The sequence below is a fragment of the Erinaceus europaeus genome, chromosome 3 (assembly GCF_950295315.1).
Source record: "Erinaceus europaeus chromosome 3, mEriEur2.1, whole genome shotgun sequence".
Lineage (NCBI taxonomy): Eukaryota > Metazoa > Chordata > Mammalia > Eulipotyphla > Erinaceidae > Erinaceus > Erinaceus europaeus.
The window spans coordinates 21,803,537-21,830,649 of NC_080164.1; the positions used below are offsets into that span (position 1 = coordinate 21,803,537).

Below are 27,113 nucleotides of genomic sequence, written 5' to 3' on the forward strand. Positions count from 1 at the left end.
TCCTAAAGATATTGCTAGCAACTAATTGGTTCTATTATACTGAAATGTATTAAATAAAATACAGTTCCTAAAGACAAAATGTGCACACTTCAATCAAATGTTGTTTTCTGTTATTTTCTCCAGGGCTATCGCTGGGGCTCAGCGTCTGCATTGAGTCCACTGCGCTTTCAGCCTTTTTTTTTTTTTTTTTTTTTTTTGGATTGGACAGGGAAAAATTGAGAGAGATGGGGAAGATATAGAGGGAGAGAGACAGATATCTACAGACCTACTTCACTGCCTGTGAAGAGACACGCCTGCCAGGGCTTCAAACCAGGATCTTTACACTGGTCCTTGCACTTCATATTATGCGAGCTTAACCCAGTGTGCCACCTCCCAGCCCCCCCCCCAATCAAATATCTTTATTATCTTATGAATATGGATGGAATATTTGTATTTATTCCCAATAAATAAAAAGTATGGATTGGGGCCTGGAGGTGGAGCACCTGGCTGAGCACACGTTACAAGGCACAAGGACTTGGGTTCAAGCCCCTGGTCGCTGCCTGCATGGAGAAAGCTTCATGAGTGGTGAAGCAGGGCTGCAGGTGTCTCGCTGTCTCTCTTCCTCTCCATTACCTCCTTCCCTCTCAATTTGACTGTCTCTATCCAACAAATAAAGATAATTTAAAAAATTAAAAGTAAACACTGACTTTTTAAAAGTATGAATTAGGGGGAGTCAGGCAGTAGCTTAGCGGGTTAAGCGCAGGTGGCACAAAGCACAAGGACCAATGTAAGGATCCCGATTCAAGCCCCCGGCTCCCCACCTGCAGGGGGTTCCCTTCACAGGCAGTGAAGCAGGTCTGCAGGTTTCTATCTTTCTCTCCCCTTCTCTATCTTCCCCTCCTCTCTCCATTTCTCTCTGTCCTATCAACAACTACGACATCAAAACAATGACATCAATAAAAACAACAATAATTATAACAATAAAGCAGCAAGGGCAATAAAAGGGAATAAATAAATATTTTTTTAAGTATGAATTAACTATTTCTTTTTCTTTTATTGTTTTTCATTTATTTCTCTATTAATGAAAGAGAGAGGAAGAAGGAACCAGAGCATCACTCTGGTACATGTGATTGATGCCAGGGATCAAACTCAGGACCTCATGCTTGAGAGCACAAACTTTATCCACCTCACCACCTACTGGCACAAGCTGATTTCTGAAGAAATAAAAAGCATTAGAATATGATTAACCTAAAACTGCGCCATTTCTAATAATACTGATTTCTGGAAGCTTCTTTAGGTTTAAGCAGTTTCTCAAAGCTGTTATGAACAAATGAGGGTAACATTAAGACCAAATTAAGTAAACAATACTTATTCTTAAGAGTGGAAATGGTGCAAAAAGACTATAAAAATGGACTAACAAGAATTAAACAGGAATTGAGAAAATATAAAAACAATTAGGGTTAAAAAGAAATTAACTACAAAAAGTACAGTAGGGGAGTCGGGTGGTAGTGCAGCGGGTTAAGTGCAGGTGGCACAAAGCACAAGGACCAATGTAAGGATCCCGGTTTGAGCCGTGGGCTCCCCACCTGCAGGGGAGTCGCTTCACAGGCAGTGAAGCGGGTCTGCAGGTGTCTCTCTTTCTCTCCCCTCTCTGTCTTCCCCTCTCTGTCTTCCCCTCCTCTCTCCATTTCTCTGTCCTATTCAACAATGATGACATCAATAACAACAACAATAAAACAAGGGCAACAAAAGGGAATAAATCTTTTTTAAAAATTTAAGGGAGTTGGGCTGTAGCGCAGCGGGTTAAGCACAGGTGGCACAAAGCACAAGGACCGGCATAAGGATCCCGGTTCAAACCCCGGCTCCCCACCTGCAGGGGAGTCGCTTCACAAGCGGTGAAGCAGGTCTGCAGGTGTCTATCTTTCTCTCCTCCTCTCTGTCTTCCCCTCCTCTCTCCATTTCTCTCTGTCCTATCCAACAACGACTATAACAATAAAACAACAAGGGCAACAAAAGGGAATAAATAAATAAATAAATAAATAAATAAATAAATAAATAAAATATTTTTTAAAAAAAAAGAAAAGAAAAATTTTTTAATGAGAAAAAAAAAGTAGAGTAGGAGAAAATAGTCCAGTTTAAGAGTATGAAAAAGCTTTGCTGATGACTACAGATACATTGGCCAACAGTAATTATACTATATCAAAATAAAACTGTTAATAGGATCTCAAACTTCATTAGCACATTTAATTAAAAAGCATTTACTTAGAGCCTGAAGTGCACCATGTACTTATTAAGAGAATATAGTAATGGATTCAGGGAATAAACATCATATTTACAACTAGTCAAACTGAATATGGCATATTAAATCCATATAGAGGAAATAATTAGGGAAAGAAAAAAGGAAACATGGAAATGTAACCTTCAAAAAAATTTTCTAATTTGAATACTGTTCTAAAAAGGGGGGGGGGGGTCGGGCGGTAGCACAGCGGGTTAAGCGCAGGTGGTGCAAAGTGCAAGGACTGGTGTAAGGATCCAGCTCCCCACCTGCAGGGGAGTCACTTCACAAGTGGTGAAGCAGATCTGCAGGAGTCTGTCTTTCTCTCCCCTTCTCTGTCTTCCCCTCCTCTCTCCATTCCTCTCTGTCCTATCCAAAAATGACAACAACAACAATAACTACAACAATAAAAAAAAAAAAAAAAAACAAGGGCAACAAAAGGAAGAATGAAAAAAAAAAAAAGAAAAGTTTGAATCCTGGAAGGTGGTATAACAGGGGTTAAACACTTGACTGCAAGCATGAGAACCCTAGTGTCACATATGCCAGAGTAATACTCTAATTCTCTCTCCAGCTCTCTGCCTCTCTATTGTTAACAAAAGTATATTTTATAAAAAAAAAATTTTAAAGGGTGCATAAAGGATAGCATAATGGTTATACAAAGAGACTCTCGTGTCTGAGGCTTGGAAGTTTCAGGTTAAACCCCTACCCCACCATAAGCCAGAGCTGAGCCTTGGTCTGGTTTCAAAAGTGTGTGTGTGTGTGTGTGTGTGTGTGTGTGTGTGTGTGTGTGTGTGTGTGTGTGTGTGTGTGTGTGTGTGTGTGTGTGTGTACGATTTTTTAAAATAATAACACCATTAAAGACAACTCTGTAAACAACCCCTTTATTTTGTCAAAATAAGTTAATAAGCACTATATAATGGGCACTGTGCGAGGCACTGGAGTATAAGTAAAGGACAAATTACAGTCCTTGTTCTCACTTTACTCAGAGGCTACAGAGCACCCCCACTGGAAGGTCTTGAGCAGTTACCAAATAAGAATCTGTCAAGCAAACTATAAAAGATTCATGTATACCACATAAGGCAGAAACAGTGAGTACCCCCTCCCATGTCACTTCCCGTTCTAAGATTTTACTTATATAGTCATATGCTAGAAAAGAATGGAATAGGTATTCTAGATTTTTTCAAATCCACTGAATAAAACAAAAAACAAACACAGAAACACGTTTTTAAAATACATTCACCCAATAAAACAGACATGTCAACTCATGTTGAATCTTCACAATTAAAAAGAAAAACTTCAATCCACAATAAGAAAATCTTTATCTCAATTTTTCACTTCATTACAAACAGAAGAGTTAAATCTCCTTACCCTACTTGTTACGGTTACCCTAGTACACTTAATTTTAAAGAAACTGGTACCTATGAACTCCCTGGGAAATTCTTAGTTAAAATACCTTTCCATGGCTTTAGCTGTATAAGGCAAGTGCATTTCAATGCTGTGTTCATCTTCATCTGTCTGCAGAGACATGCGCTCAAACATTCCCGTCTTCCAAAGTTCTCCATAAACTAGAAAGATTCCAAGATTTAATAAAACAAATATGTTAATGTATACCCTTATCCTGCCAGGTTCCACCTAGTAACACATGCTTTAGTAAGAGACAAAAATACTATACAACATTCCCCTTCATTTTCTTTTTTTTTTTTTAAGAGGAGAAATGAGACTTTTTATATACTAAACAAAACAACTGTGTACATAGTGACATACCGGGCAATCCCCTAAGTTATATGGTTACATAAAAAGTGACATATTTCTACTGTTCACACATTCCTTTCCTTATATCAAAAAAAAAAAAAAAAAAAAAAGAATCACACCTTCTCCTTGGCTTTAATTAGTACATGCTAACAAGAACATAGCTGATTACTGAAATATGGGGGGGGGGGGGCATCATTGGCCTACTTCCTCAGAAGCTGAGTTTTGTTTTTCTTTTAGTAACTTACATGAGCTTATTATTTCACACCTCATGTTCCTGCCAAACTATCAAAAAGACCAGACAAATTCCCACAAAGAATGCTACTGCCCTCAAAATTAAAAAGTACATTTGTGGGTAGACAAAAACAAACTCACCAAAGTACCATGCTATAAAGAATCTTAAAATGGGGGCTGGGGAAAAAAATGGAGACTGGAAGGTGGCTTACCTGGTAGAGCACATACATTACCATGCCCAGGGACCTAGGTTCATATCCCTAGTTCCCACCTGCAGGGAAGGAAGCTTCACAAGCAGGTGAAGTGCTGCTACTGGTATCTCTCATCTCCTCTCAGTCTCTCCCCTGCTCCCTGTTACTATCACCCTCTATCAAATGAATTTAAAAATAAAATGAAAGGCAACAAAAGGGAATAAATAAATTTTTAATTAAAATAAATAAATAAATAAAATGATCTGTGGTCCAAGAGGTGGCACAGCAGATAAAGTATTGGATTCTCAAGCATGAGGTCCTGAGTTCAATCCCCAGCAGCACATGTACCAGAGTGATGTCTGTTGTTGTTTTTTTTTTCCTCTCTCTCCTTCTAACTTTATGAATAAAAAAATAAGATCTTTTTAAAAATAAAATAAAATAGCCACCAGGAGTAATGGAGTCATTGTGCAGATAATAAGCTCTAGCAATAAACCTGGTTAAAAGAAAAATTAAAGGAGCCAGGCAGTGGTGCACCTGGTTAAGCAGCACACATAATACAGTGCACAAGGACCAGCGTTCAAGCCCCTGGTCCCCACCTGTGGGTGAAGGTTTCATGAGTGGTGAAGCAGGGCTGCATGTGTCTCTGTCTCTCCCCCTCCACTCTCAATTTCTGTCTCTAATAAATAAAATAAAATTTAAAGAAAAGAAAAATTAAAGATCTGAAAGTGATCTACTAATTCAGACCCTTCTAATGAAGTTTACTTAAGATGAAATAGGGTGGCAAGAAAAAATTAAATTTTAAAATAGGAATACTTCACTTTATCATAATCACATCCATAAATGAGTTTATCAGTATCAAAGAAACAAACAGGGGGGAGTCAGGCAGTAGAACAGTGGGTTAAGCGCACGAGGTGCAAAGCTCAAGGACCAACTCAAGGGTCCCAGTTCGAGCCCCAGGCTCCCCACTTGCAGGGGAGTCACTTCACAAGCGGTTGAAGCAGGTCTACAGATGTCTTTTTCTCCCCTTCTCCATCTTCCCCTCCTCTCTCCATTTCTCTCTATTCTATCCAACAACGATGACATCCATAACAACAATAACTACAACAATAAAACAACAAGGGCAACAAAAGGGAATAAATAAATATATATTTTTTTAAAGCTTTAAAAAAGGGGGGATAGTCGGGCAGTAGCGCAGCAGGTTAAGTGTGGGTGGCGCAAAGTGTAAGGAGCCCGGTTCGAGTCCCCAGCTCCCCACCTACAGGGGAGTCGTTTTACAGGTGGTGAAGCAGGTCTGCAGGTGTCTGTCTTTCTCTCCCCCTGTCTTCCCCTACTCTCTCCATTTCTCTCTGCCCTATCTAACAACGACATCAATAACAACAACAACAATAACTACAACAATAAAAACAAGAACAACAAGAGGGGAGGGGAGGGGAGGGGAGGGGAGGGGAGGGGAGGGGAGGGGAGGGGAGGGGAGGGGAGGGGAGGGGAGGGGAGGGAAGGAATAGGGGCAAGGGCAGATAGCATAATGGTTATACAAAGAGACTCTGAAGCCTGAGGCTCCAAAGTCCCAGGTTCAATCCCTCGTAGCACCATAAACCAGAGCTGAGCAGTACTCTGGTAAAGAAGGGGGAATAAAATCCATATTAAAAAAAAAAAAAAGAAAGAAATAGCAGTATTACTATTTTTCAATAAAATTACACATGATAAAATGCCTTGATTTCTTCAGTGACAGGCTATGCACAACCAAAATTTTCTGAATGACCCAAGGACCGGGCAATGGAGCACCTGGTAGAGCAATGTGTTACAATGCTCAAGGGGTTCAAGTCCCTGATCCCTACCTGCTGAGTGAAACCTTCACAAGTGGTGAATCAGTTCTGCAGGTGTCCCTCTCTGACTCTCCTCCCATCACCTGATCTCTCAATTTCTCTCTGGGTCTTTCCAATAAATAATAAAATAGTGTGCCAGGCTGGGGAGATAGCATAATGGTTACACAAAAAGACTTTTTTTTATTCCTGAGGCACCAAAGGTTCCAGGTTCAATCCCCAGCACCATCATAAGCCAGAGTTGAGCAGTGCTCTGGTTAAAAAATAAACAAACAAATAGTACCAACAAAAACCACCCTTGGAAGTAAGATAAACAGTATTCCAGCTTTATTATTATTGTTGACTTAATAATAATAATAATAATTCTAGAGGGCAGAGAGTGGTTATGCAAAGACTTTCAGGCCTAAAGCTTCCAGGCACCAGGTTTAATCCCCAACACTGTCATATGCTAGAGCTAAAAAGTACTCTGAAAAAAAAGGGGGGGAGGGTGAGTGGATAGGTAGCATAATAGTTATGCAAAGAGACACTCATGCCTGAGGTTCCAAAGTCCCAGGTTCAATTCCCCATACTACCATAAACCAGAGCTGAGCAATGCTCTGGTAAAAAAAAATAAATATATATATATATTTTTTTAATAAGAAATTGCTACTAAATATGATGCTCAAGACCCCACATTATTAAAAGTTATACCTAAAAAATAAGGTGAAGTGGACCATTTCCTTTGCAAATAGTTTTTTTCATTCTACACAGAAAATTTTTTGCAACATTTCTTGAAACAAACACCCAACATACATGAAATACAGTTTAGTGAACTGGAAGGATACACAACAAGTACATGAAGGTGATTACTTTGAGAGACGTAAACTAAGTCCAGATGATGAGAAAATTCAAAATCAACTAGAGATAATTATCTCTTGAGTTACCCTGTTCTCTGCACTACCCTGAATTTGTACAGTTATGCTCTTCCACTCTTGCAATCTCAAAAAGCTTTACTTTGTACCTCTAACATAAAAATGAGACACAACTAAATAAGAAAGTGTGATTCCTGGAATCCCATGGTAAAACTATACCAAAATAGTTTTAGGCATTAGTACTGCCATCTACTCAAAGTGTGGGAAATGATATATACAGAGCTATGTCAGCACCCCCAGAACATTTCATGGAGTTGCAGTGGGTACTGATTTCTTTTCTCATTATAGAGAAGCACCGGGTACTTCCCTGAATATAAATGCAACCACTTCACTCTGGAGACTAGTAATCTGACTGACTTCTGTGGCTGGTAGAAAATCCGTGTTTTCTCTTTTACAGATGAGAGATACTTTGCTTTTGTCTTCTGAAGAGTAACTATAATAAAGTTCATTTTGTAACTAAGGTAGTTATTATATTATTTTTAATCTTTTAACAACCTTATGTTTCTATAAAGAATTCCTACTCTTCTAGTCTTTCTGTTGTTTAAAAACTGTAAGATTTCTATGTGCTTAGGACTGAGAGATAGCTCAACTAGTAGAACCCAGGACCTTGCCTTACCATGTGCAAGGTCCTGGGTTCGAGCCCTAGGCATCACATGGAAGCAGTATAGTGTACAAGTGCTGTATGTCTCTTTGTCTCTCCCTCACTCTCTTCCTAAATTAAAGAATGAAAAAAAAAAAAGTGGCCTACGGCGTTCACTCAGCAGTGACAGAAAAAAAGGGAGGAAGAGAGAAAGAAAGGGGAGGGAGGGAGGGAGGAAGGGAAGAAAGAGGCTGCTATTACTTACTCTTTTGGTCAATACGCAGGTCATACAGAGGTGTCCTATATATATCCACGCTGGAAAGTGCACATCGAGAGAGGGGCACGTGATGAGAAGGCCCAAGGATGAAAATTCTGCGGCTAGGATATTGAAAAAGCAGAATAACTGCACTATTATACAAACCTTATTAAATAATTAAAGGGGAGAGAGTTTTTAATTATATGTGGTACTTCCTGATTGCTCTGACTGCCTTCTGTTAAGGGCTAAACCTCATTCCTTAACATCTTGGAGTTCCACCCTATATACCTCAGACCATGACAGTACGTGGAGTTAAGGTCTTTGAAGAGGTGATGAAGTTAAAATGAGACTATCTGGGTGAAGCCTGAGTCCCATACGATTGGTGCCCTTACAAGAAGAGATACCTAGAGCACACATGAGCAGAGCAGTGACCCTCTAGAGAAACATCAAGAGGACAGACAGTCTTCTGTGGGCCCAGGAAAGGGGCCTCAAGAGAAACCAGTCCTGCCAGCACCAACTGTGAGCAGTCATGCTGTTTCAGTCACCTACTTGCTGAAATTTTATTATAACAACACTAGCAAATGACTATGCCTACTAAGGCTATGTTCCTCAATTAAGCTCGACTTCTTATCTCTTTTCTTTCTTGCTTCAAAAGAACCATGTTTAACGCCTGGCAGAACCAAGTACTACTATCTACTGTAAACCAATCTGCTATGGTTAAAATCATCTTCATTCACAATGGCTCGGATCCAGGAGGGGCTTTTGATCATCTCCAGGGTTTCACCACTCAGGGCTGACTTTGAGCTAGAGAGAAACTGAACCTTCCTCCAATGCAATGGGGACTGGACTAGAACCTGGATCACTAGTGGCAAAGTGGTGCACTGTCTAACTGAGCTATTCTGCTAGCCCTTGACTGAATCTTAACATTTCCACACAATTTAAATAAGGGCTTACATACAATTCTAAACACATTCTAAACATGCTTTCTAGGATCTACCACAATACTAATAAAAATATAGAGTGGCAGGGCTGGGGGTAGGTAGCAGCACAATGGTTATGCAAAGAGACTTTCATGCCTGAGGCTTCAAAGTCCCAGATTCAATCCCCCATACCACCATAAGTCAGAGCTGATCAGTGCTCTGAGAAAAAAAAAAATTAAATAGAGTGGCATAAATTCTAAAATCCCAAACAAAATATCATTACAAAGAAGCACTGATCATGCTATTTCCATATCTCTACCATGACAAAGGATATATTTTTTTAAGGCATCTTGTTGCAAGGAATTATGTTCTAAGCTTTCTCTGTTCTCAAGTTTGTCATTCTCATAAAAATAAAGAAACTTTGTTATGTGTTATTTGCACTGTAGGCTAAAGAAAAGAGCTGGGCTAAACTGTAACAAATCTTTACACACCCTTTATCTTGACATCAAGAGTAAAATTAACTTCCTCTCATTTTAACTCAGAAACACCTATAACCTTCTATTTTCTCTATTCTCCCAGATGCACAGGAGCCAAGCTGCCTCCTACCACACATGAAAACTTACAGATCGCTCAAATTCAATATTCTTAGAAGGAAGACAATTTATGAAAGACTAAATACCAAATCAACTTTGAATCTAAAAAATAAAATACTACCCACTGCTCAACTAATGGGAAAAAGTTTTTAAGTATGAGCTGGCTCTATCAAAAACTTAAAGATCAAGAAATATGTGTTTCTAAGCTGAGGGGTGCCTAAAACAGTGAAGCATACATGTTAGCAGACAAAAGGACCTCGGTTCAGGCCCCCAGTTTCCACCTGCAGGGGCGAGGTTTCCTAAGTGGTAGAGCAGCACTGCAGCTGTCTCTTCTTTTCTCTGCCTTTATCTCTTATTCTATCTTTCATCATTGATGAGAGGAAAGAAGGGAAGGGGGAAAGGGAAAAAGGGAGAAAGAGAGGGGGAAAAGAAAGAGAAAGGGAGAGAGGAAGGGAAGAGGGAGGGGAAGGGGAAGGGGAGAGGGAGAGGGAGAGGGAGAGGGAGAGGGAGAGGGAGAGGGAGAGGGAGAGGGAGAGGGAGAGGGAGAGGGAGAGGAAAAAAGAAAAGGGTTATGTTGCTGCAGCCCAGGAGGTGGTATAGTGGCTAGAACGCTGAGCTTGCAGGCATGGAGTTGAAACCCTGGCATCACATGAACCAGAGTGATGCTCTAGTTTTCACCCCACCCCCATCCCTTTCTCACATATTAACAAATAAACATGTTTGAGAGAAAAAGAGAGGAGAATGGAATATTTAAAATTAGAACACCACTGTGAAAACAAGAATGTGGGGAGTGGGTTATAGATAGTATAATGGTCATGCAAAGAGACTTTCATGCCTGAAACACCAAAGTCTCAGGTTCAGTTCCCTCACCTCCATATGCCAGAGCTGATCAGTGCTCTGGTAATAAAAAAAAAAAAAAAAAAAAAAAAAAAACTGGAATGTGTAGTTAAAATTTGAGGGACCAGGCAATAGTGGTGCATGCACTTGGTTGTGTGCACGGGCCTGGGTTAGAGACTCCAGCCCTCACCTGCAGGAGGTGAAAGCTTCCTGAGCGATAAAAAATAAATAAATAAAAGTAAACAAAAAATAAAGTGCTGCAGGGGTAGGGTCTCTCTTTGTCTCTCCTTTAGCTCTACCCCTCTCAATTTCTGTCTCTATATAATAAAATTAAAAAATAGGGAGCAGGGAGGTGGCTCAGCAAGTTAAGTGCACATGGCACAAAGCGAGGACTGGCATCATGCACCTGGCTCCCTACCTGCAGGGGGGTCACTTCACAGGTGATGAAGCAGGTCTGCAGGTGTCTCTCTTTCTCTCCCCCTGCCTTCCCTTTCTCTCTCAATTTCTCTCTGTCCTATCCAACAACGATAGCAATAAAAACAACAATGATAAACAAAGGCAACAGAGGGTAAAAAATTAAAAATAAAAAAATAACTTAAACTTTTACATTTGAAATGACTTCTAAAACAGTAATCTAAACTCAAAGCATACATGCATTTCATAGGTAAGATGTAACACAATTCTAACAGCGAAGATGAGTGCTACTGCAGAAATGGCAGCCAGACCAACCACATGGAAAGAAGCTTCCATATTGTAGTCTCTTACACTCTCTCTGCCCCTATCTTGGGGAAAGAGGTCAGTGTTCCAGAGGCTGGGTACTGGCAAGGGCTTGGATTCAAGACCCTGGTCCCACCTGTAGGAGAGGAAGCTTCATGAGCAATGGAGCAGTACGGCAGCTGTCTCTCCTCTCTGTCTCAACCTATCTGCCTCTGTATCTCCCACTCCCTATTAGAAGGAAAGAAGGAAAGAAGGAAGGGAGGGAGGGAGGGAGGGAGGAAGTTCCACTTTTCAGAGTTAACATGTGTGCCCAACAGATTCTTTCAGTTTGGAAGAAACTCACATACAAGCCACAATAAAGGTCGACATATGGTTAAAAAAATAGACTAGGCAAATAATTTGGTCTCATCAAAACCGAGGTGCCCAGTAGGAGACAGTGAGACAGCGTGCTTGGGGGAGTATCCACTTGGTCATGTGCTCCAGCATAAACATATGAGAGTACTACGGCACTAAAAAAACATTACCAGTGTGGTCTGGGAGGTGGAGCAGTGATAAGGCTTAGGACTCTCAAGCATGAGGTCTTGAGTTTGATCCCCGGCAACACATGTGCCAGAGTGATGTCTGGTTCTTTCTCTCTCCTATTATCTTTCTCATTAATAAATAAATAAATAAAATCTTTTTTTAAAAAAAATCACAGATGTGGTCCAGGAGGTGGTGCAGTGGATAAAGAAAAAGCATTGAACTTTCAAGCATGAGGTCCTGAGTTCAATCCCCGGCAACAAATGTACCAGAGTGGTGTTTGGTTCTTTCTCTCTCCTCCAATCTTCCTAATAAATAAAATCATGAGAAGAGAAAAGAAGAGAAGAGAAGAGAAGAGAAGAGAAGAGAAGAGAAGAGAAGAGAAGAGAAGAGAAAAAAAAAAGAAAGAAAACATCATTGGTGTGTTGCACCAAAGTAAAAGTCTCTGGGGGGAGAGTTCAGGTCCTGGAAAAGGATGTCAGAGGACCTAGTGGGGGTTGTATTGTTATGTGGAAAACTGGGAAATGTTATGCATGTACAAACTACTGTATTCACTGTCAAATGTAAAACATTGACCCCCCAATAAAGGGGAAAAAATTTAAAAAAGAAAACATCAGTGTAGTGATGTCTATTTCTCTTTATCTATCTATCTATCTCTATCTGAAAAAGTTAACAAGGAGAAATCAAGTGTCAGCCAAAGACCCCCCCCCAAAAAAAAAATAAGTGCTATAACAAACAAAAAAAAAAACTAAAGAAGACTAGGTTATCACTGGAAAGATATTTTTAATTATTTATATGAAAGCAGTAATCTCAAAATGAATCTCTTCATATACCAGCAAAAATTATATTATCAACTAAAAGACAGATAGTCATCTCTAATAAGGCCTTTATTAGAATCAACAAACAGGTAAAGGCAGTAAAACTCGAGGCTAACCCATAAAAAATCTTAGGTGTGTTTCCTCCCCCAACTTGAGGTCAGACCCCATAGACCACTTTGGATACAATAAATGACACTCAATGCTCTAACAGCTGGGAGAAAACCCAAGCTCATCAGACAAAGGGACTATAAAAGCTGGGAAAGCGCAAGGGACTGGCTCACTTGATGGCGGCCTGTTTGGTCACTGCCAGGCCACCTCATCACCTGGGGCCCAAGTCAGGGAATCCTTGGACCCCTCCGTAGATATGATGAATGAAACCTTTAACAGACCCCTGCACCACCACCCAGCCCCCCGTTACTTTTTGATGTTTCTTTCTTTCTTTCTCCTTTTTTTTTTACAGCTTTAAAGTCATTTCCTCTTACCAAAACTTGAAGAAAATATCCGAACTCAGGATGAATTTAGGTAGTGACTTGGTTTTTTTTTAATTATTTTAATTTATTCATTTTTTTGCATAGAGACAGAGAAACTGAGAGAGGAGGGGGAGAAAAAGAGGAAGGAAAAGAAACACCTGCAACACTGTTTCACTGCTGGAAAAGCTTATCACTTGTAGGGGGGTCATCTCACAGGTGGTGAAGCAAGTCTGCAGGTGTCCGTCTATCTTTCTCTCCCCCCTACACTATCAATTTCTCTCTGTCCTATCCAACAACGACAGCAATAACAACGGTAAACAAGGGCAACAAAAGGAAAAAAATAGCCTCCAGGAGCAGAGGATTTGTAGTGTAGGAACCGAGTCCCAGCGATAACTCTGGAGGCACAAAAAATAAAAAAATAGAAAAGAACTTAACTAAATGCATCACTTTTTTTTAAATATTAATTTTATTTATTTATTCCCTTTTGTTGCCCTTGTTGTTTCATTGTTGTAGTTATTATTGTTGTTGTCATTGTTGGATAGAACAGAGAGAAATGGAGAGAGGAGGGGAAGACAGACAGGAGGAAAGATAGACACCTGCAGACCTGCTTCACCGCCTGTGAAGCGACTCCCCTGCAGGTGGGGAGCCGGGGTTCGAACCGGGATCTTTATGCCGGTCCTTGTGCTTTGCGCCACCTGCGCTTAACCTGCTGCGCTACAGCCCGACTCCCTAAATGCATCACTTTTTCAAACTCCTTAAACTGAACAATTTTACTTCATTACTTTATATTTTGAACTATTAAGTATACTTTTATAAAAAAAAAATTCTACATGACAAAAAGGTTTCAATTTGTTGTAATAAATGTACAAAATAATTCTTCCTGTTGCACACAGAAGTATGTCTGGGGGAAAGCATTTCTAACTCAGTTGTGAGCCAGACAGTTTTTTATGGAACACATTTCTGACTTCCAAAAATGGGTGTAGATAAATCATGGTTATTCCTATTTTGGTATTTGGCAGAAGTTTTCTAGAAAATGAACAAAATGAACCTGCCACTTCAAAGAAAACATTTGACATATTTGTTATCAACTGAAAATTAGACTTTTTGTTTTTAATTTTTTTATCACTGTGACACTGACAGCTTCTGAATAATGAAAGCTTTTTCTAATGAAATTGGTGCTTATACTAACAAATGATTTTTAGACGTGTGAAGAAATGTCAACATCTGAAAGATATGAAGAGCTCAATGAACAAATTTTTTTTCCCCAAACATTTCATGCAACATGTTATAAAATCAAGTAAAAGGAGAGTCAGGCGGTAGCGCAGCAGGTTAAGCACACATGGCGCAAAGTGCAAGGATGCCGGCATGAGGATTCAGGTTCGAGCCCCCGGCTCCCCACCTGCCGAGGTGTCGTTTCACAGGTGGTGAAGCAGGTCTACAGGTGTCTGTCTTTCTTCCCCCTCTGTCTTCCCCTCTCTCTCCATTTCTCTCTGTCCTATCCAACAACGACATCACTAATAACTGTAACAATAAAACACGGGCAACAAAAGGAAATATTTTTTTTAAAGTAGTATGCAAGGTTTCAGAAAGTTCCCAGGTTCTTCATGTACTAAGTACTCAATCTGTCTCAATTTTCCTGATTTATTTAAAGCTTAATTTCATAGCTGTCACTATGTTAACCACCAAATGTTAATAGGCTTCAAATACTATATTCAATTCAATGTCAGAAACTAAAATAAGTGAGGCACCTAATCCTGTTAAAGAGAAACTAGTCTTCTTCTAAAAACCACAATAAAGAATTTCAAATTACAAAGTGATTAAAATAGAACAGAGGTTTGTGCAGTTTTCTTTAAAATGTTCATATCCAAGTTTTCAAAGAACAATTTAAAGTGGAAATATTTATCCTTCTAACATTTCCAGAACTAAACATTTACCAATCAAGTTGAAAGCGAAGTGCTCAATGAATAGCACTAAAGCTTTACAAACGCTACATAAAGCACAGTCAAATTTACTACAGGTGAACTTTCGAGTGAAATCGTGCCCACAGTAATAATCAGCATAAAAAGCAGATGACTTCTGTGACAATGCAATCGTGATGTAATTCCCAACCTCTTTCCACCCAAAAGAAACAGTATGGAGCTGTGTTACTTACGTAATAGATGGGTCCACTTGTTTGTAAGCATGAGCAGCACAAGACCCACAGTACGTGTATCCTGCGTGGCTGCAAGACAATATTTTTAAACTCAGTCATAAGATTTCAGATCAACATATTTTAAAAAGCTTTCTAAAGAACTATGGCAAATAGAACTGAATGTATGGATTAAAAATCAACATGGCCCGTGGTCCAGGAGGTGGTGCAGTGGATAAAAGCATCAGACTCTCAAGCATGAGGTCCTGAGTTCAATTCCCAGCAGCGCATGTACCAGAGTGATGTCTGGCTCTTTCTCTCTCCTATGTTTCTCATTAATTAATAAATAAATAAAATCTTTAAAAAAAAATTAACATGGCCCTCTCCAGAGCCCTGCCCTACTATGGAAAGATAGAAACAGTCTGGTGGTATGGACTGACCTACCAGCGTCCATGTCCACCAGAGAAGCACTTACAGAAGCAGACTTTCCACCTACTAAACCCCATAAAATGAATTTTGGCCCATACTCCCAGAGGGATAAAAAGGGAAGTTTCCAGTAGAGAGGATAGGACACAAACTATGGTGGTGAGAACTGTATGGAATCATAACCCTGTTATCTTACAATCTTGTTAACATTATTAAATCATTAATAAAAAAAATTAAAGGCAATATGGCATCTAAAAGAGACAGCAGAGAACACACAGTTGTTCTGTGTCCCATTTAAAAAAAAAATTTTTTTCCAGGAGCCAGGCAGTAGCACAGCAGGTTAAGTCCACATAGTAGTAGGGGGAAAAAAAAATTCCATGGTGCAGGAGGTGGCACAGTGGATAAAGCATTGGACTCTCAACCATGAGGCCTCAAGTTCAATCCCTGGCACCACATGTACCAGAGTGATGTCTGGTTCTTTCTCTCTTTCCTATCTTCCTCATAAATAAATGAATAAATTCTTCAAAAAAAAAAATTTCCCCCAGAGCACTACTCAGTTTATGGGGGGGGGCGGCCTGAACCTGGGACTTTGGAGCCTCAAGCATGAGAGACGATTTGCATAGCCATTATGCTATTAACCCTTACCCCCATTTTAAATTTTAACAAGTATTTTGAAATTTCTTCCTTCTGGAGGACAATCAGACTTGGGAGTATTCAAAGCTGCCTTGAAATTGCTAATGAAACACTAATGTGATTTAACAGCACTCTTCAATAGCATTAGAAGACTATTTTATTTATTTTTTTATATTTATTTATTTTCCCTTTTGTTGTCCTTGGTTGTTTTTTTAATTGTTGTAGTTATTATTGTTGTTGTTATTGATGTCATTGTTGGATAGGACAGAGAGAAATGGAGAGGAGGGGAAGACAGAGAGGGGGAGAGAAAGATAAGACACCTGCAGAGCTGCTTCACCACTTGTGAAGCAACTCTCCTGCAGGTGGGGAGCTGGGAGCTCGAACCAGGATCCTTATGCCAGTCCTTGCATTTTGTGCCACATGCGCTTACCCTGCTGCGCTACCGCTGGACTCCTGCATTAGAAGGCTATTTATTACATAACAATGGTGAGACCAGAAGGAAGTCCCTTCCCTCTAGTCTCTGGGCCCTCTGTGTAACACTCCTTTACTTGAAGTCCTTTCATCCTCTCTCTCAGCATTAGTTTGGTTCTCTGGTCACCTACATAATGACTGTTTTCTGACCTAATTTTTCACTCAAATTACCTGGGTCTAGAAATGTCTCCTGTAGTGCTTACTGTTTTGTATGTCTAAGTGGTATACTAGTAAATATTCAACAATTGGTTATTTAGGCAAAAAAATATACAAATACATGCATAGTAAGCTTATCATTTTATTGAGGTAAAAAGATACATATCACACAATTTACAAATACTGGGGGAAAAAACATAAATTATTACTGTAAATCCCACATTGATTAGCACTCAGAGAGAGCTTTCAGTGAACTCTGCTGAACTCATCTATCCACAGGCAGAGTTGGAGATGGCTGACAGCAGTGGAAGAAGCAATAAAGTGCCTGAACTTCACTCACTCCACAACAACCCAAAGGAATTCTTTTTCTTTCTTTCCTTTTAGCCTCAGCACTGCTCAACCTGGTTTATGGTGGTGCAGGTTACTGAATCGTTAACTTCAGAGCCTCAGGCAGGAGAGTCTCTGCTTTCTGCTATCTACCCTACCTAGTACTTTTTTTTTTTTTAACCAGAGCACTGCTCAGCTCTGGCTTATCATAGTACAGGGGGTTGAACCTTGGACTCTGGAGCCTCAGGCATGAGAATCTCTTTGCATAACCACTATGCTAGCAACCCCCACCCTAGTACTTCTTTTCTTGATTAATTAATAGTTTTAGAATACCAGAAAGAATATTGTGTGTGTGTGTGTGTGTGTGTGTGCATGTGTGTGTGCGTGTGCATACATACACATATGGGTGCAGGCTATGCAAACAGAACATAATTTTTAATCTAAATGCATTATTTAACATTATACTCAAGGACGGTATAGATAGCATAATGGTTATGCAAAGAGACTATCAAACCTGAGGCTCCAAAGTCCGAGGTTCAATTCCCCATACCACCATTAAGTCAGAGTTGAGCAGTGCTCTGATATTAAAAAAAAAAAAAGCCTTATGCTCATTATTTAAGTATAAACAATCAATCAATAATAAGTAAATCACTGGTTTGTACCAATTTGCCAATTAATACTGAATAGTGGCCATGTGGACTGTAGAAAATGGCCACTGTGGCAACTTTCTACATACCCAGTAAACTGAAAAGTCAAGAGTAAGACAGGATGAGGACAAAAAGATTACAAAAGCATCTATCTGATATAAGATATCTGAATATGTAAAGAAATTTAAAAGACTCGACTTCCGGAGGCGGAGCTACGAGCAGCAGATCACTTTCTCTCCTCTCCTCTCCTGTCCTCTCCTGTCCTCTCCTGTCCTCTCCTGTCCTCTCCTGTCCTCTCCTCTCCTCTCCTCTCCTCTCCCGGATCAACTAGGAATACCAAAGGAAACCACCCGGACCGAAACAAGACAGGACTAGAATGACCACAGGAACCCAGTAAATCACCCGTGAGTACAAACACGCGTGGCTGGTGACAGAGAGGAGAGAGGGGCCTAAGGAGAGATTAAGTGACTGCTAACAGTTCAACAGTTTATCAGTGGAGACACCACCTCCAGTCTGCTCCACCAACAAGGACAGCTGAAGGGAGGAAAGGACTCCCCAGAGACTCACCAAGTGCAACTCTGATTCTCCATTGCTACTACCCTCAGAATCTGGAGCAGCAACAGGGAGGGACACCATGGGACAGAGATCTAACCGGGAAACTCAGGAGAAGACCTATACCTCGGTGGCATAGCTGAGGGGCTGTGAAAGTCTCTTTGCATAACCACTGGATTATCTCTGCCACACCCTGCTTTATCTCTTGGTGAGGAGTCAGTGATTAAGCTAAGAAGCCTATTGATAGTTTAAAAGCCCTCAGGCTCCCATAGCCTACAGGGAAGAAAAAAAAAGAGGAATAAGGATAAAGAAAGGATCCTCAAGGCTGCAAGAGAAAAACAAAGAGTCACCTACAAAGGAAAACCCATAAGATTAGCAGCAGACTTCTCCATACAAACACTACAGGCCAGAAGAAAATGGCAAGATATCTATCGAGTGCTCAATGAGAAAGGCTTTCAGCCAAGAATACTATATCCTGCTAGACTGTCATTCAGACTAGATGGAAGCATCAAAACCTTCTCAGACAAGCAACAGTTGAAGGAAGCAACCATCACCAAGCCTGCCCTGAAAGAAGTTCTGAAAGGTCTCCTATAAACAACCAGACCACCACAAATAGGACATACATCAAAACACTCTAAATCTCTACAAGAAAGGGGTTAAAATATCTTCAATCTTTGATATCAATAAATGTTAATGGCCTGAATTCACCTATTGTGAAAACACAACCCAACAATATGTTGTCTACAGGAAACTCACCTAACTGAACAAGACAAACACAGACTTAAAGTGAAAGGATGGAAAACTATCATACAAGCCAATGACCCACAAAAAAGGGCAGGAACAGCTATTCTCATATCTGACATGATAGATTTTAAAATAGATAAGATTTAAAAAGATAGGAATGGACACTACTTAATGCTCAAAGGATCAGTCAATCAAGAGGACTTAACAATTATTAATATCTATGCACCCAATGAGAAGCCATCTAAATACATCAAACTTCTACTGAAAGAGCTACAGCAATATATTAACAGTAACACAATCATAGTAGGGGACTTCAACACCCCACTATCTCAACTTGACAGATCATCCAGGAAGAAAATCAATAAAGACATAAGGGAGCTAAATGAAGAGATAAACTAGAACTATTGGACATTTTCAGAGTCATTCATCCAAGAAACTGGAATACACATTTTACTCAAATCCACATGGATCATTCTCAAGGATAGACCATATGTTAGGCCACAAAGACAGCATCAGCCAATTCAAGAGCACTGAAATCATCCCAAGCATCTTCTCAGACCACAGTGGAATTAAACTAACACTTAACAATCAACAAAAGATTAGTAACAGTCCCAAAATGTGGAAGCTCAACAGTACACTTCTTACCAACTTCTGGGTCAAAGAAGAAATCAAGGAAGAAATCAACATGCTTCGAGAGTTCAATGAAAATGAAGACACAAGCTATCAAAATATTTGGGACACAGCTAAAGCAGTCCTAAGAGGGAAGTTCATAGCTATACAAGCACACATTAGGAAACAAGAAAAGGCACAAATAAACAGCCTGATTGCACATCTTAAAGACCTAGAAGAAGAACAACAAAGGAATCCTAAAGCAACCAGAAGGACAGAAATCACTAAAGTTAGGGCAGAAATAAATAACATTGAGAATAGGAAAACCATACAAAAGATCAATGAAAGTAAATGTTGGTTCTTTGAAAGAGTAAACAAAATCGACAAACCTTTAGCCAGACTCACAAAACAAAAAAGAGAGAAGTAATAAATAAATCAGATAGTAAATGAAAGAGGAGATATCACAACAGACACCGCAGAAATTCAACATATCATGCGAGGCTTCTATGAACAACTATATGCCACCAAGCTAGAGAACCTGGAAGAAATGGACGATTTCCTAGATACCTACCAACTTCCAAAACTAAGTAAAGAGGAAGTGGATAACATGAACAGGCCCATCACAGCTAATGAAATTGAAACAGTTATCAAAAATCTTCCCAAAAATAAAAGTCCTGGACCAGATGGTTTTACAAATGAATTTTACAAAACCTTCAAAGAAGAACTAATACCTCTACTTTTAAAAGGCTTCCAGAAGATTGAAGACACTGGAATACTCCCTGCCAGCTTCTATGAAGCCAACATCACTCTAATACCAAAAGCAGACAGGGACACAACCAAAAAAGAAAACTACAGACCAATATCTCTGATGAACATAGATGCTAAAATATTGAACAAAATTCTAGCCAACTGGATACAGCAGTATATCAAAAAGATTGTTCATCATGACCAAGTGGGGTTTATCCCAGGCATGCAAGGTTGGTTTAATATACGTAAATCAATCAATGTGATCCACCACATCAACAAAAGCAAGACCAAAAACCACATGGTCATATCAATAGATGCAGAGAAAGCCTTTGACAAAATACAACATCCCTTTATGATCAAAACACTACAAAAAATGGGAATAGATGGAAAATTCCTGAAGATAGTGGAGTCTATATATAGCAAACCTACAGCCAACATCATACTCAATGGTGAAAAACTGGAGTCATTTCCCCTCAGATCAGGTACTAGATAGGGCTGCCCACTATCACCATTACTATTCAACATAGTGTTGGAAGTTCTTGCCATAGCAATCAGGCAGGAGCAAGGAATTAAAGGGATACAGATTGGAAGAGAAGAAGTCAAACTCTCCTTATTTGCAGATGACATGATAGTAAAACCTAAGGAATCCAGCAAGAAGGTTTTGGAAATCATCAGGCAATACAGTAATGTGTCAGGCTATAAAATTAACATTCAAAAGTCAGTGGCCTTCCTCTAAGCAAACACTAAGTTAGAAGAAATTGAAATCCAGAAATCAGTTCCTTTTTCTATAGCAACAAAAACAATAAAATATCTAGGAGTAAACCTAACCAAAGAAGTGAAAGACTTGTATACTGAAAATTATGAGTCACTACTTAAAGGAATTGAAAAAGACACAAAGAAGTGGAAAGATATTCCATGTTCATGGGTTGGAAGAATTAACATCATCAAAATGAATATATTACCCAGAGCCATCTACAAATTTAATGCTATCCCCATCAAGATCCCAAGCACATTTTTTAGGAGAATAGAAAAAAAATGCTACAAATGTTTATCTGGAACCAGAAAAGACCTAGAATTGCCAAAACAATCTTGAGAAAAAAGAACAGAACCGGAGGCATCACACTCCCAGATCTCAAACTGTATTATAGGGCCATTGTCATCAAAACTGCTTGGTACTGGAACATGAACAGACACACTGACCAGTGGAATAGAACTGAGAGTCCAGAAATGAGGCCCCACACGTATGGACATCTAATCTTTGACAAAGGGGCCCAGACTATTACATGGGGAAAGCAGAGTCTCTTCAACAACTGGTGTTGGAAACAATGGGTTGAAACATGCAGAAGAATGAAACTGAATCACTGTATTTCACCAAATACAAAAGTAAATTCCAAGTGGATCAAGGACTTGGATGTTAGACCAGAAACTATCAGATACTTAGAGGAAAATATTGGCAGAACTTTTTTCCGCATAAATTTTAAAGACATTTTCAATGAAACGAATCCAATTACAAGGAAGACTAAGGCAAGTATAAACCTATGGGACTACATCAAATTAAAAAGTTGCTTTTTCACAGCAAAAGAAACCACTACCCAAACCAAGAGACCCCTCACAGAATGGGAGAAGATCTTTACATGCCATACATCAGACAAGAGTTTAATAACCAACATATATAAAGAGCTTGCCAAACTCAACAACAAGACAACAAATAGCCCCATCCAAAAATGGGGGGAGGACTTGGACAGAATATTCACCACAGAAGAGATCCAAAAGGCCGAGAAACACATGAAAAAATGCTCCAAGTCTCTGATTGTCAGAGAAATGCAAATCAAGACAACAATGAGATATCACTTCACTCCTGTGAGAATGTCATACATCAGAAAAGGTAACAGCAGCAAATGCTGGAGAGGGTGTGGGGTCAAAGGAACCCTCCTGCACTGCTGGTGGGAATGTCAATGGGTCCAACCTCTGTGGAGAACAATCTGGAGAACTCTCAGAAGGCTAGAAATGGACCTACCCTATGACCCTGCAATTCTCCTCCTGGGGATATATGCTAAGGAACCCAACACATCCATCCAAAAAGATCTGTGTACACATATGTTCTTGGCAGCACAATTTGTAATATCCAAAACCTGGAAGCAACCCAGGTGTCCAACAACAGATGAGTGGCTGAGCAAGTTGTGGTCTATATACACAATGGAATACTACTCAGCTGTAAAAAATGGTGACTTCACTGTTTTCAGCCGATCTTGGATGGACCTTGAAAAAATCATGTTGAGTGAAATAAGTCAGAAACAGAAGGATGAATATGGGATGATCTCACTCTCAGGCCGAAGTTGAAAAACAAGATTAGAAAAGAAAACACAAGTCGAACCTGAAATGGAATTGGAGTATTACACCAAAGTAAAAGACTCTGGGGTGGGTGGGTGGGTAGGGAATACAGGTCCATGAAAGATGATGAATGACATAGTGGGGGTTGTATTGTTAAATGGGAATCTGGGGAATGTTATGCATGTACAAACTATTGTATTTACTGTTGAATGTAAAACATTAATTCCCCAATAAAGAAATAAATTATTTAAAAAAAAAGAAATTAAAAAAAAAAAACTTTTAAAATTAAGTATTTTGTAAGGGAAAAAGTTCTGAAGCTTGACTACATGACAATGTGAATATACTTAACACTACTTAAGGGTGGGTGTAAAAGGCTATAAGATGGCAAATTTTTGTTTTTGATACTTACAATGATTTTTTTAATAGAAAAAGATGTGAATAGACACATCATCAAAGAAAACATTAGGGAGTCGGGCAGTAGCACAGCAGGTTAAGCGCACATGGCACAAAGCGCAAGGACCAACATAAGGATCCCAGTTCAAGCCCCTGGCTCCCCACCTGCAGGGGAGTCGCTCCACAAGCAGTGAAGCAGGTCTGCAGGTGTCTATCTTTCCTCCTCTCTGTCTTCCCCTCCTCTCTCCATTTCTCTCTGTCCTATCCAACAACGACATCATCAATAACAACAACAACTACAACAATAAAACAAGGGCAACAAAAGAGAATAAATAAATAGATTTTTTAAAAAAAGAATACATTAGAATGGCAGATAAACACACAAAGAGAATGCTAACGTCACTTAGACATTAAGGAAAAGCAAATTAAAACTATAATGAGCTAACCTACTACTATAAACACCCACGAAAGTAGATAAAAATCATACCAAGAGTGGCAAGAATGCAGAAATGAAACTGAAGCTATTTGTAGAAATGTAAAGTCATACAGTTGTTCTGAAAAAGATTGGCAATTTCTTAAAAAGGTAAATGCACTATTATCATATGAACCAGCTACTCTTATCACATGAACAAGCTACTCAACCTCAAGGAAATACTCTGCACACATAAGCTTGGGACCATTAATACAAATGTTAATCCCAGTTCTGTTTTCAATAGCTAAAAGCTTGAAACAGCTGGGTGGTGGCACATCTGGTTGAGCACACATGCTACAATGTGCAAGGACCTGGGTTCAAGCTCCCAGTCCCCACCTACGGGGAAACACTTTGTGAATGGTGAAGCAGTGCTGTGGTTGTCTCTCACCCTCTCTATCACCCTCTCTCTCCCTATCACCCCCTTGTCTCTTAATTCCTTGCTGTCTCTATCCAATAAATAAATAAATATAGCTTTTTAAAAAACTTGAAACAACCCAATGTCCCTCAAGAGGTGAATGGATAAGCAAACTGAGGTCAGTCCACAGTGGAGTACTCTGCAGCAACTATAGTCAAAATAAAACTAATATGCTAAGGGACAAAGGCCAGATAAAGTTTATACTGTATGATTCCATTTGATTTTTTTCCCTTTTGTTGCCCTTGTTTATCGCCATTATTGTTGTTGTTGTTACTGTTGTTGTTAGGACAGAGAGAAATGGAGAGAAGAGGGGAAGACAGAGAGGGGGAGAGAGAGACACTTGCAGACCTCCTTCTCCACCTGTGAAGCGAACCACTGCAGGTGGGGAGCCGGAGGCTTGAACCAGGATCCTTACAAGCAGGTCCTTGCACTTCGCTCCATGTGTGCTTAACCCGCTGTACCACAGGCCGGCTCCCTGATTTTTTTTTAAGTGGAAAGGGCATTTTTAAAATATTTATGTCGGGAGTCAGGCTGTAGAGCAGTGGGTTAAGTGCAGGTGGCGCAAAGCTCAAGGACCGGCATAAGGATCCCGGTTCCAGCCCCCAGCTCCCCACCTGCAGGGGAGTCGCTTCACAAGCAGTGAAGCAGGTCTTCTTTCCTCTTCTCTGTCTTCCCTTCCTCTCATTTCGCTCTCTATCCTATCCAACAATGACAACAACAATAAAACAACAAGGGCAATAAAAGGGAGTAAATAAATTAAATAAATATTTAAAATATATATATTTATGTCTTGGGCAGGGGAGATAGCATTATGGTTATGCAAAGATACTCTCAGGTTCCAGGTTCATTGTTCAAAATATACGCACATACCCTCTCCTCCACCACAGCCAGAGCTCAACAGTAAGTACTCTGGTTAAAAATAATAAAAATACAGGGCCAGGTGGTAGCGCAGCAGGTTAAGCGCACATGGCACAAGGACTGGCATAAGGATCCCAGTTCGAGCCCCCGGCTTCCCACCTGCTCGGGGTCGCTTCAGAGGCAGGTCTGCAGGTGGTCTATCTTTCTCTCCTCCTCTATGTCTTCTTGGCCTCTCTAGATTTCTATCTTATCCAACAGCAACAATAACAACAACAACGATAAAGAAGGGCAACAAAAGGGGGAAAAATAACCTCCAGGAGTAGTGGATTCGTAAGGCAGGCACCACTGAGCCCCAGTAATAACCCTGGAGGCAAAATAATAATAATAATAAAAATAGGGCTGGGGAGACAACATAATAGTTATGCAAAAGACTTTCATGCCTGAGGCTCTGAGGTCCCAGGTTCAATCCCCAGCACCAAAAAAGCCATAGTTGAACAGTGCTCTGATAATTATCTTTCATTAAAAAATATGGGTGGGGATAGATAGCATAGTGGTTATGCAAAGAGATTCTCATGCCTGAAGCTTCAAAATCCCAGGTTCAATACCCCGCCCAGCCATATACCAGAGCTGAGCAGTGCTCTGGTAATGTGTGTGTGTGTGTGTGTGTGTGTGTGTGTGTGTGTGTGTGTGTGTGTATGATATCTTTAAAATAAATAAACAAAAACAAAAGACTTGTGTGTTTATCCATTTATTTATGAAGCAAGTGAGACACAGAGAGAACCCATAGCACTAGTCTTGCATTGGGTGTCAGGGTTTGAACTCGGAGCCTCATGCCCGCCAAGTCTGTTGTTCTGGATGCTGCAAACCTCCTGGATCACTGCATGATTCCATTCAACTAAATCTAGAATCAAATCTAACCTACAGTGGCAGGCAGGAAGTAAGGCAATGGGTGTGGGAGAGGCGGAGCAGAGAGGAGAAGGGAACACAGAGGTAAAGGGGAGCACTACATAGGGGCACAAGAAAGCGAGTGAGGGTGATGAATTTCCTAAGTGCAGTGTTGGTTTTGCAGCTGTACTCATACATCAAACATAGCAAATTGTACACTTTAAATATAGAGACTTGTATGTTAATCACACCTCAATAAATTCTACTTTTAAAAAATTATCCTGCAACTGGGAAACCACTTAACTGCTAAGTACAAGACTTGTGTTGTCTGAGGTCCCTAATTCAATCCATCTCTCATGGGAAACTCTATGTGATTTGAAATAAATAAATCCTTTTTTTGTTTCTTTTTTTTTAATTTATTTTATTTATTTATTCCCTTTTGTTGCCCTTGTTGTCTTATTGTTGCAGTTATTATTGTTGGTGTCATCATTGTTGGATAGGACAGAGAGAAATGGAGAGAGATGGGGAGACAGAGAGGAGGAGAGAAAGACAGACACCTGCAGACCTGCTTCACCGCCTGTGAAGCGACTCCCCTGCAGGTGGGGAGCCCAGGTTCGAACCGGGATCCTTATGCCGGTCCTTGTGCTTTGCGCCACCTGCGCTTAACCCGCTGCACTACAGCCCGACTACCAATCTTTTTTTTTTTTTTAATATTTTATTTATTTATTTTCTCTTTTGTTGTCCTTGCTGATTTCGTTGTTGTTGTAGTTATTATTGTTATTGATGTTGTCGTTGTTAGATAGGGCAGAGAGAAATGGAGAGAGGAGGGGAAGACAGAGAGGGGGAGAGAAAGACAGAGACCTGCAGACCTGCTTCACCACTTGTGAAGCGACTCCCCTGCAGGTGGGGAGCTGGGGGCTCGAACCGGGTTCGTTATGCCGACCTTGTGCTTTGCGCCACCCGTGCTTAACCCGCTGAGCTACAGCCCGACTCCCTAAATAAATCTTTTTTAAAGATCAAAATAAAATATATGATCCTGCAATCAGCGAGGTGGCTCAGGATCAGGAGGTAGAGCACAGGAGTTGCCTGTCTGAAGTCCCAAGTGTGATCCCTAGTGCTGTACCTGCCAGTGTGGGGCTCTGGTATTTTCTCTCTCAGTTCTGTTTCTTAAAAGTATTTGAGTAAGGGCAACAAAAGGGAATAAATAAAATAAATATTAAAAAATATATATTTTAAAAAAAAAAAGTATTTGAGTAGTCCGGGAGGTGGTGCAGTGGATAAAGCATTGGATTCTCAAGCATGAGGTCCCAAGTTCAATCCCCCGCAGCACATGTACCAGAGTGATACCTGGTTCTTTCTCTCTCTCCTCCTATCTTTCTCATTAACAGATAAATAAATTTTTTCTAATAAGTATTTGAAAACTTTAAGCAGTCCAAGAGGTGACACA

General features: G+C 40.0%; 1 protein-coding gene across 4 annotated transcripts in view; it reads right to left on the bottom strand.

The window, feature by feature from the left end:
* MEMO1 (mediator of cell motility 1) overlaps positions 1 to 27,113 on the bottom strand; it is a 120,317-nt gene that overhangs the window by 38,956 nt on the left and 54,248 nt on the right. For all 4 annotated transcript variants that reach the window (XM_060186830.1, XM_007523895.3, XM_060186831.1 and 1 more), the window contains 3 exons: positions 15,025 to 15,093; positions 8,008 to 8,120; positions 3,708 to 3,819 (listed from right to left, as the gene is read on the bottom strand). In XM_060186830.1, coding sequence (XP_060042813.1) covers positions 3,708 to 3,819; positions 8,008 to 8,120; positions 15,025 to 15,093 — 294 coding nt within the window. The remainder of the gene's footprint in view (positions 1 to 3,707; positions 3,820 to 8,007; positions 8,121 to 15,024; positions 15,094 to 27,113) is intronic.